General features: G+C 41.1%; 1 protein-coding gene across 11 annotated transcripts in view; it reads right to left on the bottom strand.

Moving 5' to 3' along the window:
- Positions 1 to 16646, bottom strand: part of MBOAT2 (membrane bound glycerophospholipid O-acyltransferase 2) — a 153221-nt gene that overhangs the window by 9990 nt on the left and 126585 nt on the right. For all 11 annotated transcript variants that reach the window (XR_012422700.1, XR_012422697.1, XR_012422698.1 and 8 more), the window contains 4 exons: positions 14403 to 14586; positions 10138 to 10330; positions 4828 to 4931; positions 501 to 565 (listed from right to left, as the gene is read on the bottom strand). Coding sequence is in view for 6 of the 11 variants with exons in the window: in XM_074012388.1 (XP_073868489.1) it covers positions 501 to 565; positions 4828 to 4931; positions 10138 to 10330; positions 14403 to 14586 (546 nt within the window). In the remaining 5 variants the exon portion in view is untranslated. The remainder of the gene's footprint in view (positions 1 to 500; positions 566 to 4827; positions 4932 to 10137; positions 10331 to 14402; positions 14587 to 16646) is intronic.

Below are 16646 nucleotides of genomic sequence, written 5' to 3'. Positions count from 1 at the left end.
ACTGCAAACTCTTTCACTTTCAGGAGCTGAGTCTTTTTATCTTACTCATCTTTTTATCCCTTGCCTAACAGATAAAGATTTGTTGAATTGAAATATTTAAAACCGGGACTGTTCTGGAGTACCCAGGCATAAGTATTGTGCTTGTGCAGGCACTTGTTAATTTAAACCACATCTCTACTGAACGGGATCAGGAGCTGCAAAGGAGGATACTGGTGACCTCTGACATTGGCAGAGGCCTTTAAAGGAGGCTGAGAGGGCAGGATAGCTGCACCTGCAGGATAGCTGCACCTGCAGGATAGCTACATTCATGACTCAAGCCAAAATAGTTCTCATTCGATACTGACTTGCTTAGGAGGAGGCTAACAGTGTTTCCTGGCTGACAGTGAGGTTACAATGTCACTCAACACTGTTAATTTAATCAAGAACCTGAATTCAATGAAGCTCAACCTCAAGAACTAGACGTCGAAGCACATCTAAAGATTGTTTTTGAAGGAACGCACCTTTTGAGCCAAAGAGCTGTCTGAATATTCCAATTATCAAGAAACATCTTGAAACTTGTTGACATCTGAAAAAAAAGGAAACTTTTTTCTTTGTGTCACAAAATAATGAAGCTTTAAATCTAAGTAATAATATATTATTATGCTAAAAAATTAAAACAAAAATTACTTAACAATGTTAAGTAATTGATTACTTATACTAATTGTATACTACCATTGATTACTTATACTAATCAATGGTAGTATACTGATTTCTCTTTCCTTAATCTTGTTTTTCTAATATGGTAACATCATTCTATATAAGACAAGTTTATTTACTGTTGGGAACATCTATGAGGTAGATGGATCATCACCATTTTCTCCTGTATGTTAACATTTACAAGGGATGTCATGGAATTCTTCCAGAGAAATTCCTGAGAGTGTGTACAAATGCCTGTCGATGGCCTCCCTCTCACACTGAAGACTGGGGCGCCTACCTCATTACCTCCTTCCCACCAAGCTCCGCCATGGTTCTGGGTGAAGCAGATGTCCACCGCAACATCCTGCCCTGCCATCGTCTCTCGATGCCCTGGCTACTCTCAATTCCAGTGCTGCCTGGCTGTGCTGCCCCTGAAAGAGTGGATCTGTACACCCAGATCTCGCAGGGCGTCCCACCTTCCCAGCTTCCTCTCTCAAGTTACTCCCACTAAAGCTATTCTTTGATCTCAGAGGGGCCCTTTCATCTCCTACCCTGCTTTTATCCTATGTAACTCTCTCTTCCTCTGGTCTTCACTTCTGACCATTTTAGATTTTGTGTTCCATTATTTACTATTCTTATGTCAGAATCTTCAATGCTTTTGTTTCTTTTTCCTTTCCATTCACCTCCCTATCAAAACCCTAATTCCAGATCAACCACACTGTCCACTCTCCCACTGGTAACATTTGCGCGCTGAGTGCAGAGTATCACCACAGTTCAGACCTTTGTCTGAAGTTCATGGTTCATGGTTCTCCACCACGACTGAGCCCTCAACCCACAATCCTGTTTTCCTAGACAGTTCATTCTCCTGTTCCTGAAAACAGCTACTGGACTGAACCATTTGAAATTTTCTTTTCTCTTTTTTTTAAAATAAAGTCAAGAAGAGGTAAGTGTCAGCAGTTTCACATGATTCAACCTAATACCCCATCTATATCTCTGGTCCTATCACCTCCTTTCTCCCTCACAACAGGTAAGTTGGCCTCCTACTTTACAGAGACGATATAAAATCATCAGACTCCAATTCTCACCATCAAACTACACACTCAGCTGCACACATACTTATCCTGCCCTCCTTCCTGTCTTTATAACAGGAGAAGTGGTCCTTCTCCTTCAGGGCCAATCTCTCCACTTCCATCTTCTCAGGGACTTCAATGATCAATAGGTTTCTCTCCTTCAACTGTAGGAGAAGCTTCACACTCTCCCCTCCAAATAGTCTCCTACTCAGTAAACATGTTTTAATCTCTCCATTTTAAAACAAAATTAAACAAACAGCTCTCCTTAATTCCCTGTTCCCCTCAGCTACTGCCCTATTTCTACCCTCTTCCCTTTATGGGGAATGAACTCCTAGGAGTTGTATAATCTGGCCTTTATGACAATCCCTCTCCTGAAACTGTTGTTCATAAAACTATAAACAAGGATGGGCACGGTGGCTCATGCCGGTAATCCCAGCCCTTTGGGAGGCCGAGATGGGTGGATTGCCTGAAGTCAGGAGTTTGAGACTAGCCTGGCCAACATGGTGAAACACCCTCTCTACTACAAATACAAACACTGGCCAGGTGTAGTGGCAGGCGCCTTGAATCCCAGTTACTCAGGAGGCTGAAGCAGGAGAATCGCTTGAACCCGGGAGGCAGAGGTTGCAGTGAACCGAAATCACGCCACTGCACTCCAGCCTGGGCAACATAGTGACACTTTGTCTCAGAAAATAGATAAATAAATAAATAATTAAGGCATTTGTATCCTTCTCTTACTTGGTATCTCAGTGGCACTTAGCACTGATGACCCTTTTTTCCTTCAGAAAAATTAACTCCTTTCTTTACTTTTTCTTACACTATGCACTCTCAGCAGGGGTGATATCGCCCCCAGGAGACGAAAATTGGTTCTTAAGGGGCAAAAATATCTTTTTTTAATGTAAGAAGAACATATATACAAACAGTAGTATATCAATAGGTATACAGATATACAGTGTATCTGTGGTATTAAAATTTTAGGGGGTAAATTATTAGGAAAAGAGTGTCTCAAAACTCCCCTTAAGGTGTTAATAATTAAAGGTCAGAAACACCGCTATATCCACCACTCAGCTTCAACAATGATCAATTTTTCCCTCTCCTTCTCCATTTTTATTGCCAACACTGTTGTTAAGAATATTTCAAAGCAAATACCAGACTTCTTATTCCACCTGCAATTAGTTCAGAATGTGTGTCCAATAAATAAAGACTTTTTAAAAGACCATGATCCGACAAAATTAATAATAATTCCTCAACATCATCTAATCCCCCTTTGTATTAAAATATTCCTGATGTTTACAAAAGTCCTTTCCAGTTGGTTTGGTCAATCAGGATTCCAAAAAAGGTTCATCCAGTGCATTTGGCCAAAGCCTTTTAATCTGTAATAGCTTGGGTCATATGTCCCATAGCACTTCCCCTTTTGATCCGACCTGGTGTTTAACCTACTCTCTATACTCCACATCCCCCCCTAAATTTAGAAGGATCTAGAAATCCGATTCGGATTTGGGTATCTCAGCACACTTCAGTGATGGCCTGCATTTCTTACATCATCCCATCTTGGGCACTTACTGCCTGACTGCCCACTTTTAGCAACATTAGGGCTCATCAGAAGATCCAGCTTGACCTCTTCACCTCAAGTTTTGGTGTTGGATTTGGAATGTTGGAATGATCCTTTTCATAGGCTGGCAAAACAATGTTGTTGTTTTTTTTTTTTTTGAGACAGGGTTTTACTGTGTCACCCAGGCTACAGGGCAAGTGGCACAATCACGGCTCACTGAAGCCTGCTGAGCAGTTGGGACTACAGGTGCTCATCACCATGCCAGCTAGTTTTTCTATTTTTTGTAGAGATGGGGTTTTGCCATGTTGCCCAGGCTGGTCTAAAACTCCTGAGCTCAAGCGATCTGCCTGCCTCGGCCTCCCAAAGTGCTGGGATTACAGGTGTGAGCCACAGTGCCCAGTTAGTTTTCTCCTTTTTTCTTTCTGGCTACTCCTGAATTCCTTTGCCCAGCCTCTCAGTACTGGTGCTCTTTTAGAGACTCTCACCTCTTCTCGTTCTCATTCCAGGGCCTGAACTGCCAGGTGCTGACAGTTTCCAGATTTTACTCTCAAGCTCGGGTGCCTCTGCTGAGTGTCTGACCATGATCTGCCTGGTAGACAACTCACTAAGTCTGTGATTTGAAGATATTACCTCTCCCTTCAAACTCACGTCTATTCTCTGTTCCTTATCTAAGTGGAAGGTATCACCATAAACCTAGTTGTTTAAATCAGGTTTCTGGGCGTGATTCATAACTCATTCTCTCTTGCTGATCCCAATTTATCACCAAGTTCTGTCGAGTCTCTTACACGGCTCTCCAATATGTTTATATGTTTCTAGCCCTACTGGCAGTATGTGCTTTAGGGCACCATCATCTTGGATTAACAAAACATCCTCCTAACAGAACTCTCTGCCTCTTGAGGGAAATACATTCTACATGCCAGATTCTTCTAAAACACCTATATGATCACCTCACTTGGCTACACATATAATCCATCCACAGTGCCCCATTGCTCTTATAAGAAAGATCAAAACTCTTAATACGGCCTGTAAGAGTGTGGCTGCCTGGCCTCCACTTCCCCAACCTCATCCTTCATGGCTCCCTCAACTATGAAGCAACATGAGCCACATGAGCCACACAGCTTCTCTCAGCCCGCAGGCTGCTCCCTCTGCTTGGAGTGTCTGCCTGTCTTTTGGGACTCAGCTTAAGCATCATTTTCTTTAGGACCTTCTTCCCCCAAATACCTAAACTAACCTGGATTCCTATTTCATGGATACCCACATGCCTTACCCCTCTCTGATCACCACCTATTTTACCTTATTCTGTAACCTCTAGGAAACTAAAGCTCCATGAGGGCCTGAATTGTACCTATCTTATTCATTGTCTTCAGTGCCCAGGGCACATAGTTGGCGACCAATATATATTGGTTAAATGAAAGAATGAATGTTAATATTAAAAAACCTTCAACACCACTCCTAGGACATCACACCATAACTTATGAAAGCAAACTTGGTATTTAAAATATATACTAACTAACTTCTTAATGATTGACTCACCTCTATTTGTTGAATTCTCAAATTGGAAATTAAGTCCCAGCGAGCTGCTCCATTTTTGTCATACCCTCTGAAACCAAAGCCTGCAGCATTATTAATGGCATCAGCTATAGAAAACAAAATTCAAAAAAAAAACTATTAAGAATCCCCACAACAATCTACCATATTCTCCCAGAAGGTATGTGTTATTCTATTTTATTCTTAAACAGTAAAAGTAGATTTATTCTAATTTTTAGGTCAGAAACAACATCACATACAATGAAAATAACACATCCAGGACAATTTGGTTAGGCAGTAATACATGACACATTATGCATGAGTTGGGGGCAGATGGAGTTTAAAAGCTGCTGCGGACCAGCAGGTAAAGGTGAAGACTCGAACAGGAAATGCTCCCCAACATTAGCTGTGCCAGTGGAACACAGCAGAGTATGCTCAACCAGCTGCCAAGAAGTTGCTAAGGGAATGTTTTTGCTCTGGGAGCACCATGTTCTTTTTAATCATATATTTGAAGTTTAGTATAAACAATAATATATAAGTGAGGCCTAATATTTTCCTTCCATTTTCTTTCTTTCTTGGTTCACCAGAACCTACTCTGTGTATATGTCTCTAGAATTTTCAAAAAATAGAGACAGGGTCTCCCTCTGTCTCTCCCCAGGCTGGAGTGGCAGGATTATAGCTCACTGCAGCCTTGAACTCTTGGGCTCAAGCAATCCTCCTGCCTCAATCCTCCTGCCTCAGCCTCCTGCCTCAATCCTCCTGCCTCAATCCTCATGCCTCAATGATCCTCCCTCAGCCTCCTGCCTCAATCCTCCTGCTTCAGCCTCCTGCCTCAATTCTCCTGCCTCAATCCTGCCTCAGCCTCCTGCCTCGGCCTCCTGCCTCAGCCTCCCACCTCAATCCTCCCGTCTCAGCCTCCCGCCTCAGCCTCCTGCCTCAATCCTCCTGCCTTGGCCTCCTACCTCAATCCTCCTGCCTCAGCCTCTTGCCTCAATCCTCGTGCCTCGACCTCCTGCCTCAATCCTCCTGCCTTGGCCTCCTGCCTCAATCCTCTTGCCTCGGCCTCTTGCCTCAGCCCCCTGCCGCAATCCTCCTGCCTCAGCCTCCTGCCTCAATCCTCCTCCCCTGGCCTCCTGAGTAGCTGAGACTGCAGGTGCATATCATCATATCTAATTTTTTTTTTTTTTTTCTGTAGAGATGGGGGTCTCACTATGTTGCCAAGGCTGGTCTTGAACTCCTGGCCTCAAGTGATCTTCCCACTTTGGCCTCCCAAAGTGCTGGCATTTCAGGCATGAGCTACCGCACCCAACCCAGAATTTGTTTTCTAATCCTTTTCACCACAATGCTTGATTAGTCATTTTTGCTTTATGTACATGCTTGATTAAGCCGCAAAGAAAATTTCTGCCTCAAATGAGCCCTTTTCCAATCAACTGGAAAACTGTTTATGCTATTTGTATCATGACCAAAGAATAAACAAACAGAAATCCATCAAAGTCCAGCAAAATAATGTGCCTATACAGACATGTATCCTTAAACTGTTTTATTGTTTATTAGTGCATTTTAGTACATCAAACAAGATCCTTTAAAAATTACACTTTGGGGAAAAGAATAAACAAGATTTACTCCTTTGTCAGGTTTAATGAGGTCAGCCACCTTTGTTCAGTTCACATAAATACGAGCCTTAAAGGTAAGCCCCAGAATTAAAAATAAAAATCTGTTACCCACATGGGCAGCATACCCATATACATGGCTGCTGGGGAACTCCTTCCCTTCCTCATGGGTGCCTCCACTTCTGATTTGTTCATGTATTCATCCTCTCCATCTTTTTTAGCCCTACTGTGATCTAAGAGCAATGAAACTCCTAACCAACTTCACACTTGACAACGAGATTGGCCCAGGGTATGGTCAACAAAACGAGAAGAGAACTAGGGATATCAAACTGCAGGAGTCCACCTTCCATGTTTCCCTGCCCCCCAGTCTCCCACCACAGACCCTGCCTAATCTTTACCTCAGGTAATGTAACCCCTGAGAGAGCTTCCAAGTTGTTATTATATAGAGATATTCCAAATAACTGACCATTAACATCAATTTAAACTTTAATCTGTCCCTACATGGGCTAAATGTTTTTCAAACTTGAATTAAAGGGGAAAAAAACTGCTCAGATCCCAATACATCATTTTTTTGAGGTGTTAAGGAGAAAAGGGCAGGGCCACATGGCTGTGGAGATGAGAAGCCTGATTCCCATTTTCAGAACCCTGAATTAAGGAATTAAATATAGTCTGCCTAGCCGCTAGTATCCATGAAATCATAATTTGAAAAATGTACATGTGGATACAAAAATTGGAAAGTAACTGTCCATATGATCCAGAATACATTCATACTATTTTATAAATTATTAACAAAATACAAAAAATTAAAGAATTTTGGAACTCTTGGATTTCCCAAAAAACAGATTTTTGGACCTCCAGAGATCATTAAACTCCAATTTTACAACCAAATGAACAATTTAAAAAAGGTAGTGGGGGTGGAGATGAACGTGGGCACATGCATGCTGAGCCTCAGCTGGCGACTCCACTGACAGAGTCGAAACCTGAACCTCAGGGCTGAACCATTACCAGGGACTCAACCATTACTTGTGTTAAGACAGTACAGACATAGTATAAGTATTTATTGAATGGAATAACTTTACTGTCTTATAGCTAAAAATTCTTTAAATTCTTTAAATACAGTTCAATTTCAAATTGTCATTCATATATATTCTAATATGATTATTTCTTTAAGAAAGAATCAGGGAAAAGGAATTAACTCACCTTTGCTTTGGTTTGTAAATATGTAAAAATGCACAAGATTCATTTTTCAAACCAAATATTGGGGTTGGAAGATCGGAAGTACCCAAATAATCATTTTAATTGTCATAATTGCAAATAAAAAATTAATGATAATCTTTTTTTTTTTTCCTGAGGCAGGGTCTCACTCTTACCCAGGCTGGAGTGTAATGGTGCGATCACAGCTCACTGCAGCCTCAACTTCCCTGGCTAAAGCAATACTTCCACCTCAGACTTCTGAGTAGCTGGGACCACAGGCATGTAACACCACACCTGACTAATTTTAAAAAATTTTTTTGAAGAGATGGGGTCTCACCATGTTGCCAGGCTGGTCTCAAACTCCTGCCTCAGCCTCCCAACATGCTGGGATTACAGGTGTGAGCCACTGTGCCCGGCCTAATGATAAATCTTGTATATTTTTACGTATTTACAGAGATCTTGTGATTTTTCTCAAAAGCCTTATAAATTCAATGCCCTTGTTCTATTGATAAGATTTTCAACAATTAGATGTCCAACCAAATCCAAAAACATGCAGAACTCTTATATTCTATAAATCTAGTGATTCAACCAATAGGTCACAATTCTTATAAACCCCTAAAAGTACCAGGTTTGTTTGGGAAAGTTCTCAGTCTCAATTTAAAGTCAGAATTTAAGTAGTACAGGAATTTAATTTGGTATTATTGATGTCTAAATTTGGCTACAATAAAAATGTTCAATCCTTAAATCTTAGATTAAAATCCATAAAGTAACATTATATTTTAATTGGCCATTAACTTACCAGGTTAAAGCAACTTTTAATGATGCTACTGTGCACAGCTATATGATGAAAGACTGAAAATAATGATTCCAGCCCCAAACTCTATTTCATTGTAATCAAAATAAAACCGACAGTAAAATGCTAATCCTCAGAGGCCTAATTATTGGCTGGTGTTTCTTCATGCATTCATTCAAATATTTGTTGAGTAACAAATATAAACAAGGCAAGCAGAACACAATCTTAAGAATAAAGGAGTTTATAATCTTGTGAGATAAAAAAGGCAACACATATATAAAAGAGGTTTCAATTTATCCAATGAAGCATTCTCTCTACTTCAGTCCCACCGTCAAAACATGGCCAGAATCATCTTCTTCTGCCACAGGATCAGGCTGTCAGCCTACCTGAAGCCTCTTGTGGCTCATTCAGCAGAGCAGGCAAGGTCCTGTGAAAGCCCATTTCACCTGACCAGGTCCTTCCTTCCCACATGCCCCTGCTAACATCTGCCATGCAAAGCGAGGTACCTTCATCTCTCTTTGCTCATGAGTGAAAAACTAGCCATTTTCCACTTTGTGAAATCACATTTAATCTTTTTGTTTTTGTTTTTGAGACTACCTAGGGGTTATTGCTCAACTCATACTAAAACCTCACTATGGGCCGGGCGCGGTGGCTCAAGCCTGTAATCCCAGCACTTTGGGAGGCCGAGACGGGTGGATCACGAGGTCAGGAGATCGAGACCATCCTGGCTGACACGGTGAAACCCTGTCTCTACTAAAAAATACAAAAAACTAGCCGGGCGAGGTGGCGGGCGCCTGTAGTCCCAGCTACTCGGGAGGCTGAGGCCGGAGAATGGCGTGAACCCGGGAGGCGGAGCTTGCAGTGAGCTGAGATCCGGCCACTGCACTCCAGCCTGGGTGGCAGAGCGAGACTCCGTCTCAAAAAAAAAACCTCACTATGTTGCTCAGGCTGGAGTGCAGGGGTGCAATTACAGCCTCAAACTCCTAGGCTCAAGCGGTCCTCCCACCCCAGCCTCTCAAGTAGCTGGGAATACAGGCACACGCCACCAGGCCTAGTTGATTTTTAAAAATCTTTTTGTAGAGAGAGGGATCTCACCATGTTGCCCAGGCTGGTCTTGAACTCCTGGCCTCAAGTGATCCTCCCACCTTCAACTCCCAAAGTGCTGGGATTATAGACGTGAGCTACCATAACTGGCCCACATTCAATTAAAGGCATGATTGCATGTTATCTTTTCTCTAAAATTTGCTCTACCTGCCCAGCATAACTGATGACCCCCTATCAGTGTGCCAATATCATTTTATTCACTTTGCTGATAAACTCCTGATCATATTATACTAAATGGTCTATTTAACAGGTATCAAAATGGTAAGCTGAATACAATCATACTAAATTATAACCATCTGGAGGATAAGGACTATGTCTTATACATACTTGTATCTATCCTGGCTAGCACTGAATCTAGAATACAATAGGCATTTAACAAATATCTGTTGTCTTTTCATTGATCCATTTACTTTTATTTTGTATTATAATAAAATTGATTCAGTTTTTAGAATATCCTTACATACGAGTTGTGAGGGCTGTTTTTTCTACACAGATGACTTAATTTTTCCAATTGGTCTTTATGTATCCTCAAGAGGGCGCACTAATAGCAATCTACCAACAAGGTAAGAAACGCTTCAACACAGACACAGGGAAGTCTATTTACATGTTACTTACCTAGCGTCCATGCAAAATAGTATTTGGGTCTGGCAGCCAAAAGAGAGATATATAGATAGATAATCTTTGTTGGCCATGAAGCTGTAGCTTGAAAATGCTCATCGATGTTGTACTCCACAGGTAATGTTGTACAGATGGTCAAGTGAAATAACAAGGACAGCCCACAAATTAAGAGCTTCTGAATAACTGCAGTCTGAAAAGTGCAAGGCGAGACTTCATCAACTTTATCCATGCTCCTTTTAATTCATTCTATGTATTATTGACAGATTAACCTTCCTGAACGATCATCAGTCCTACAATTCTCCTGGTCAAAATTCAAGAGCTGCATTGCACTTGGCATTTAAAGTCTTCCATAGTCTCATGGTATGAACTTTTCCAACTGTATCTGTAAGTACTACCTAGGGGTTATTGCTCAACTCATACTAAAACCTCCATTTTGTATTCAGAACTTTCAGGAAATAAAAAAAATCTAAAAGCAAGCATAAGTGTATTGGTGTGAATGGAAGTGAATACAAAAAAAATTAACATTAATTACTTCTGGCAGTAAATTTTATATGGATATATATTTTTTTCCATTGCATCTTTTCTATATTTTCCAAATTCTAGGCATCTCATGGATGTTATTTTTACAATAAACAATCTATGCATCTCTGTAAATCTGAAAGTTAACACAACTTTGTTCAAGAATAATAAAAAACACCTGAGAAGAATAAGAATTTGCATAAAATTGGCGAAAAGAAGACGCTTTTCTCAGCAATGCTGCGGTAAGGTCACATTACCAACTCATGGTGTTTTGTATTTTTACAACTCGTGCTGTTTTTATATTTGTAGAAGGCCAGAATATTTCAACTTCATTTGGTATGAAAGAGATTATATAGGCTATGAAGAAAAAGAAACAAGCAAAGAGAAGGCTGGATTCAGATGAAGTATGCCACAAAATACCTGGATTTAGAAATGCTCTATATAGTAACCAAACAGTACTCAAATTAACTGAAGTAATTTATCAATCAAGCTCCACATTTTAACACTTTATATAATAGTGCCAAAAGAAAAGCTCCAAGGCAAGAGCCAAAGCATATGCCGGATGCACTGCACTTCTGAGAACAGTATTTTATTATTGGTTGCTCCTGCAAGGTGGAACTCAGTGTTCAAAGACTCCTTGCAGCAGTAGTTATTCTCATTTTCCGTTGTCTTTTATCCCTTTCTTTAATAAAATAAGGCTACTCTTTCTTCAATGCCTCCCAAATATCTTACCTATACATTTGAATTATGAGATTTTAAAATGGAAGAGAAAAAAATTGTAATTATAAATGAAGCAAGATGAAATAAATGGCCCCATACTTTAATTTTAAAATGAGGCATATCATTTTAGTAATGTAATAAGAAGTACTGTGGCCACAAGACTATATGGTTCTGAAGCAGGGCAGGGATATGGTGCTGCAATGAAAATGTAGAGAATACCAGGACAGCCTGTATCCTGAGAGGTGACATCCTCAGCCCCCTTTCCCTGCCTAGACCCAGAGTCCCAGCAGTCAAGTTTGTATGCCCCAGGCAGAAGACTGGAGAATCCTTCACTCAAAAAACCAAAGAGCCCCAGAGAAATGGCTACAGACATCATGACAGAGACTGCCAAGTGTTACCCAGGAGCCCTCCTCCTCTTCCTGCACAGAAAAGGAAATTTCTCTTGAGTGCTTAGAAGTCTAGCTAAAGATGACACATCATAGCCTTTGGTGCACCTGAGTGTGGCTTATGATTAGGTTCTGGCCAACAGGATGCGAGCAAAAGTAGTATGCACAGGGAAGATGGAGCTTCGATCTCTTAACACCTTGGGGCCCCCATATTATCAATGCACTGCTTACAGGTGAGCTGTCCCACATGTAACATAAAAACAAATTTCCACCTTGTTTAATTCCTGTTATTTTGGTCCTTGTTTCAGCAGCCAAACCCATATCCTAACTGATGCAGATAGAGGAGAGGACAGTGGAGAGGTCCCCGACAGAAGAGCCAGTGGGCTCCATGAGCATCCTCCTTAGGATCCTGAGCATCTACGCACTCCACTGATGCAAAAGGAGCTTCCAAATGCCCCTTGAGGGACTTATGACTACCTACCACTATTTGACTTTCTAAAGTATATGCATGTGAAATTTAAATAAAATATATTATTAAAATGGTGGGAAAAAACATTAAGAATATTTGCCATTATCAACAACCTCTGATTTAGGATGTCTATAACCCAAAAGAGGAAAGTGACATTTTAAGAGAGTAAAACCCATAAAAACTCGGTGAAGTGACAGAATATATACATTTGTATTATTCTTTGTCAAGTTTGATTTACTACTATCACATGTTTATAACATTGGATATTTTCAAGTATTTTACAAAATCATTTGATCTTCGTATAGTCTCTAAAATGGGGAATACATTAAGATTCTCCTTTTGCAGACAAGGACTCATACACATTAAGTGATGTGCCGAAATGATGAGCCAAACTGGCCACTGACAGTCCAGCATCTTGATTCCTAGGTTTTTCTTCTCCTTCTAGCATTCCCAAATAAACTTCTAAGAAGCTGTCTACAATTGTCTTTACCTTCTCTTACAGCAGGGAGACCGCTAAAAGAGTGAGTGGTCATCCTGGAGATACAAAACAGTCAATGAACAGACATCAATTTCAAGTCTGGAATCCCACTCAGTTTGATATGACATTTCTCAACACTTAACCAGTAATAGAAAATATGAAGACAAAAACACCTTTTTGGTATAAAATACAATGAGCCACATGGTAGGAAAGAGATCATATATTATCTTTTGCGAGTGCATGTACATTTCTACATTCACTCTGTTGCCCACACGGTAGAGGGTGGTAGATTGCAGGAGAAAGAAGGTGACCCCTTGCTCTAAGCCCTACGTTCAGAGAAAACACACTAGCCCCTTTCCTTCATCTCCCAGACTTCCTGATTGGCCTATTCTTTTTCATGGAAACTATACATTTTACCAGATGAAATCTAACAGAAACTTAGCCTATACAGAGCCTCACTGCCTTTCTTTACGAAGGAGCATCCCAGCAATTTCAAGTGCCCCAATGGCTTAAAGAAAGTAAAAATTATGTTTGGTTGTAAGGCAACTTAGCATAGACTTGAAACCAGACTGCACTGGTGTGAATTCCAGTTCTACTGCCAACCTGGGAAATCTTCATCAAATCACTTAGCCTATGAGTCTCAGTTTCCTCATCTGTTAGATGGTGAGAAAAACAGCACCTACCTTGTATGAATGCTGTGAGGGCTGAAAGAGTAACTATGTGTGAGGTCCACACCACAGTGCCTGGCACATGGTGAGCACTGTCAAAGCGTTAGCTACTATTAATATCTTTATAATATTACTAATCTCTTCATTGTGGGAATCAGGAGCTGTTTTGTGGAAAAAGGTGATATTTGAAGTAGGCTTTTAAAGAGAAGAAAGATTTCAACTGGCAATAATTAAGAAGAGGAGAGGAAAAGCAAAAAAGAAATGGAGGATACAGAGTGTTTACAATCTGCTGGAACACAAGGCCTAGGTAAGAAAGAAATAAGAAAGAAAGAAAAGGAAGGGAAGCGGGAAGCAGGAAGCGGGAAGGGGGAAGGAGGAAGGGGTGAAGAGGAAAGGGGGAAGGGGAAAGGGGGCCTGGAAAATTATTAGGCTGGCCAATTCCATGATAAGAGCTTTCTTGTAAAATCCCCTGTAACTATAAAGCATTATTCTCATTGAGGAATTCGGCACATAGTTTCTGAAGTGACCTTATTTGTGTTCTTAATCATGACTGTACTTCTACTAGGTACGGTGTGAAGAGTCATTTATCTTGAAAAGTATTTTTAAAGAAACAGATGGGTAAGTTCCCAATGTGAAAGTATTTGTATTTTTAAATAAGACTAACCAATACATGCTATAAAGGCTCCTGATAGGCCGGGCGCGGTGGCTCAAGCCTGTAATCCCAGCACTTTGGGAGGCCGAGACGGGCGGATCACGAGGTCAGGAGATCGAGACCATCCTGGCTAACCCGGTGAAACCCCGTCTCTACTAAAAAATACAAAAAACTAGCCGGGCGAGGTGGCGGGCGCCTGTAGTCCCAGCTACTCAGGAGGCTGAGGCAGGAGAATGGCGTGAACCCGGGAGGCGGAGCTTGCAGTGAGCTGAGATCCGGCTACTGCACTCCAGCCTGGGCGACAGAGCGGGACTCCGTCTCAAAAAATAAATAAATAAATAAAGGCTCCAGATAAATCTCATGACCTTACATTTGGAGATGGCTCTGTTCTTTCATACTGTGTCTCTTCTTTTCCATTTTCACCAGCTTGTGTCATATGGTAAGATCTGCCTTCAATGAAAGTAATGTAGTCTTTGTAAGAGCAAAGTGGGCCTGCCAGGATCCCCATGAAGTTACAGTTGTAACTCAAATACTCCAGTAGGCTTGGCATGCGCCTGCAATGAAAAGACATGCAACCAGTGAGATGCAGCATAAGCTTCAGAACATTTGATAGAATAACAATCCACCTCACTGCTCTCCATTTCCAAAACAAGACAAGCTTTCATTTTCATTTGTACCCATACAATAGGAATTTTAAGGATCAGGATGTAGTCATGCTCAAAAGTATGTCTGAATAAGAGTTTCTACACAGATCCTTATGAGCAAATATGAAGGTTTCGACTTAGATTTCTCATGATGAGACAAATCAAAGACGGATGCACTATCCACACTGCTGTCTCCTCCTCAGCAATCATTTGCTCTTGTAACAAACACGTGCTGCGCACTGTGTACCCCGCCTGCTGCAGGGCCTGGATACGGCAGTAAACAAAGAGGGGACAATCCTGCATCCACGGAGCTTGCACACCGGGTGCAGAAAACAATAATAAAATACATAAAACATATTTTCAGAGGTGCTAAGTGCTACAAAAAGAAGGAACTCTTTTATTCTATTAAGAAGTCAGAAAAGGCCTCTCTGGTAAGGTTACAGTTGAGCAGAGACCAGGAAGAAGTGAGAGGAGCTGTGTGGATGTTGGTGACAGGGGTTCCAGGCAGAGGGAATGATGCGTGAAGACCCCTGAGCTGGGCATAGCTGGCAGCAAGGCAGCCGTGGGGCTGGAGCAAAGTGGACCCAGGGGAAGAGGTGGGAGCAGGCAAGACAGCTGAGGTGGAATCAGACAGGGCCTGCCTTACAAGCCATGGCAGGAACTTCAGATTTTACTCTGACTGAAATGAAAAAACACAGTAGGTGTTTAAAAGACCTATGTCTCAATGCATCACTCCAGCCCATGTGTGGGGCTCCTGCAGTCTCCAGGCAGAAAGTGACAATGGCTGGAGGAGGGGGCAGATGCTCTGCATGCATCCTGGCAGTGGAGCCTGAAGGCTGCAGAGGGATTGGCTGTGAGGTGGAGGAGAAAAGGGAGTCAAGGACATCTCAAAACATTTTTAATTCCGCTCCTTAGAGGTCTGTCCAAATGATACATGGTACCTATGGGTAACACGGTGAAAATGGGTAGTTAACACAGATTATTTAGACTATTTATATTATCATATAAATGAATAAGGAGTGTATTTTTTTTTAAACAGCTCCATTAAGAAAGTCTACCGTCCACTGTCAATTATAAACCATCGCAAAGAAAGCACAACTGCACCTGGGGACAGCAGGCAGGCTTCTTGAACATGTTACAGTCCCTTCTCCTCTCTGAATATGATAAGCTGTCTCCTTAAAAAATACAAACACTCTTGTGGACAAGAGAGGTTGAGAGAACACCCTCATAAACAGTTTTTTAAAGAGCTAAGTCTTGTTATGTTGCCCAGGCTGAACTCAAAAGTCCTGAGCTCAAGCAATCCTTCTGCCTTGGCCTTCTGAGTAGCTGGGATGACAGACACACACCACCTTGCCTAGCTTAGCATATATTATTTTTCTTTGAGAAATTAAATAGAACAAAATAGTGATTCCTGTTCATCTGATACTATCTGGGTTACCACTCAGCCCAAACTATTTTTCTAACTTTTCCAGAATTATTTTTCCACTTTTAAAAATGTCTTGAACCTTAAGTATTTTCTTTTTAGGGTTTGAAATTGATGACAGAAAATGTTTCTGGCAGATTTTCTCTTTTAGTTCTTTCTACTTAATGATGAAACAGCATGCTTTCTCACTGTATCAAAGACCAGGGTAAGTACCCTGCAGTCACAAGGTTATAAAAGAACTCCTTGTACTCCAGCAGCAGAGCTCCATTCTCAATACCAATTATTTTAACACCAAGTCAAACTATGTATCACCATTAGCAAGGACAGGAGATAGTTCTAAACCATGAAACTTACTTAAGTAATTTTTGGCTCAACTGTCATATCAAACAACAAGTCATTTTAGGTACTGAAGTAAATAACTATATTTATTTATAAAATGAGAACTTAAGTCTAATTGTAGTGTATAATATCAAACAAAAGATTCATTCATTCATTCCACTGATATTTGGTATCAACTATGTGTTGCCTCAAGTTTGGGCTTCTCATC

This window comes from Macaca fascicularis, chromosome 13 (genome assembly GCF_037993035.2).
Source record: "Macaca fascicularis isolate 582-1 chromosome 13, T2T-MFA8v1.1".
Classification (NCBI taxonomy): domain Eukaryota; kingdom Metazoa; phylum Chordata; class Mammalia; order Primates; family Cercopithecidae; genus Macaca; species Macaca fascicularis.
Note: the sequence above shows the minus strand (reverse complement) of the source record. Positions and strands in the feature narration are given on the sequence as shown.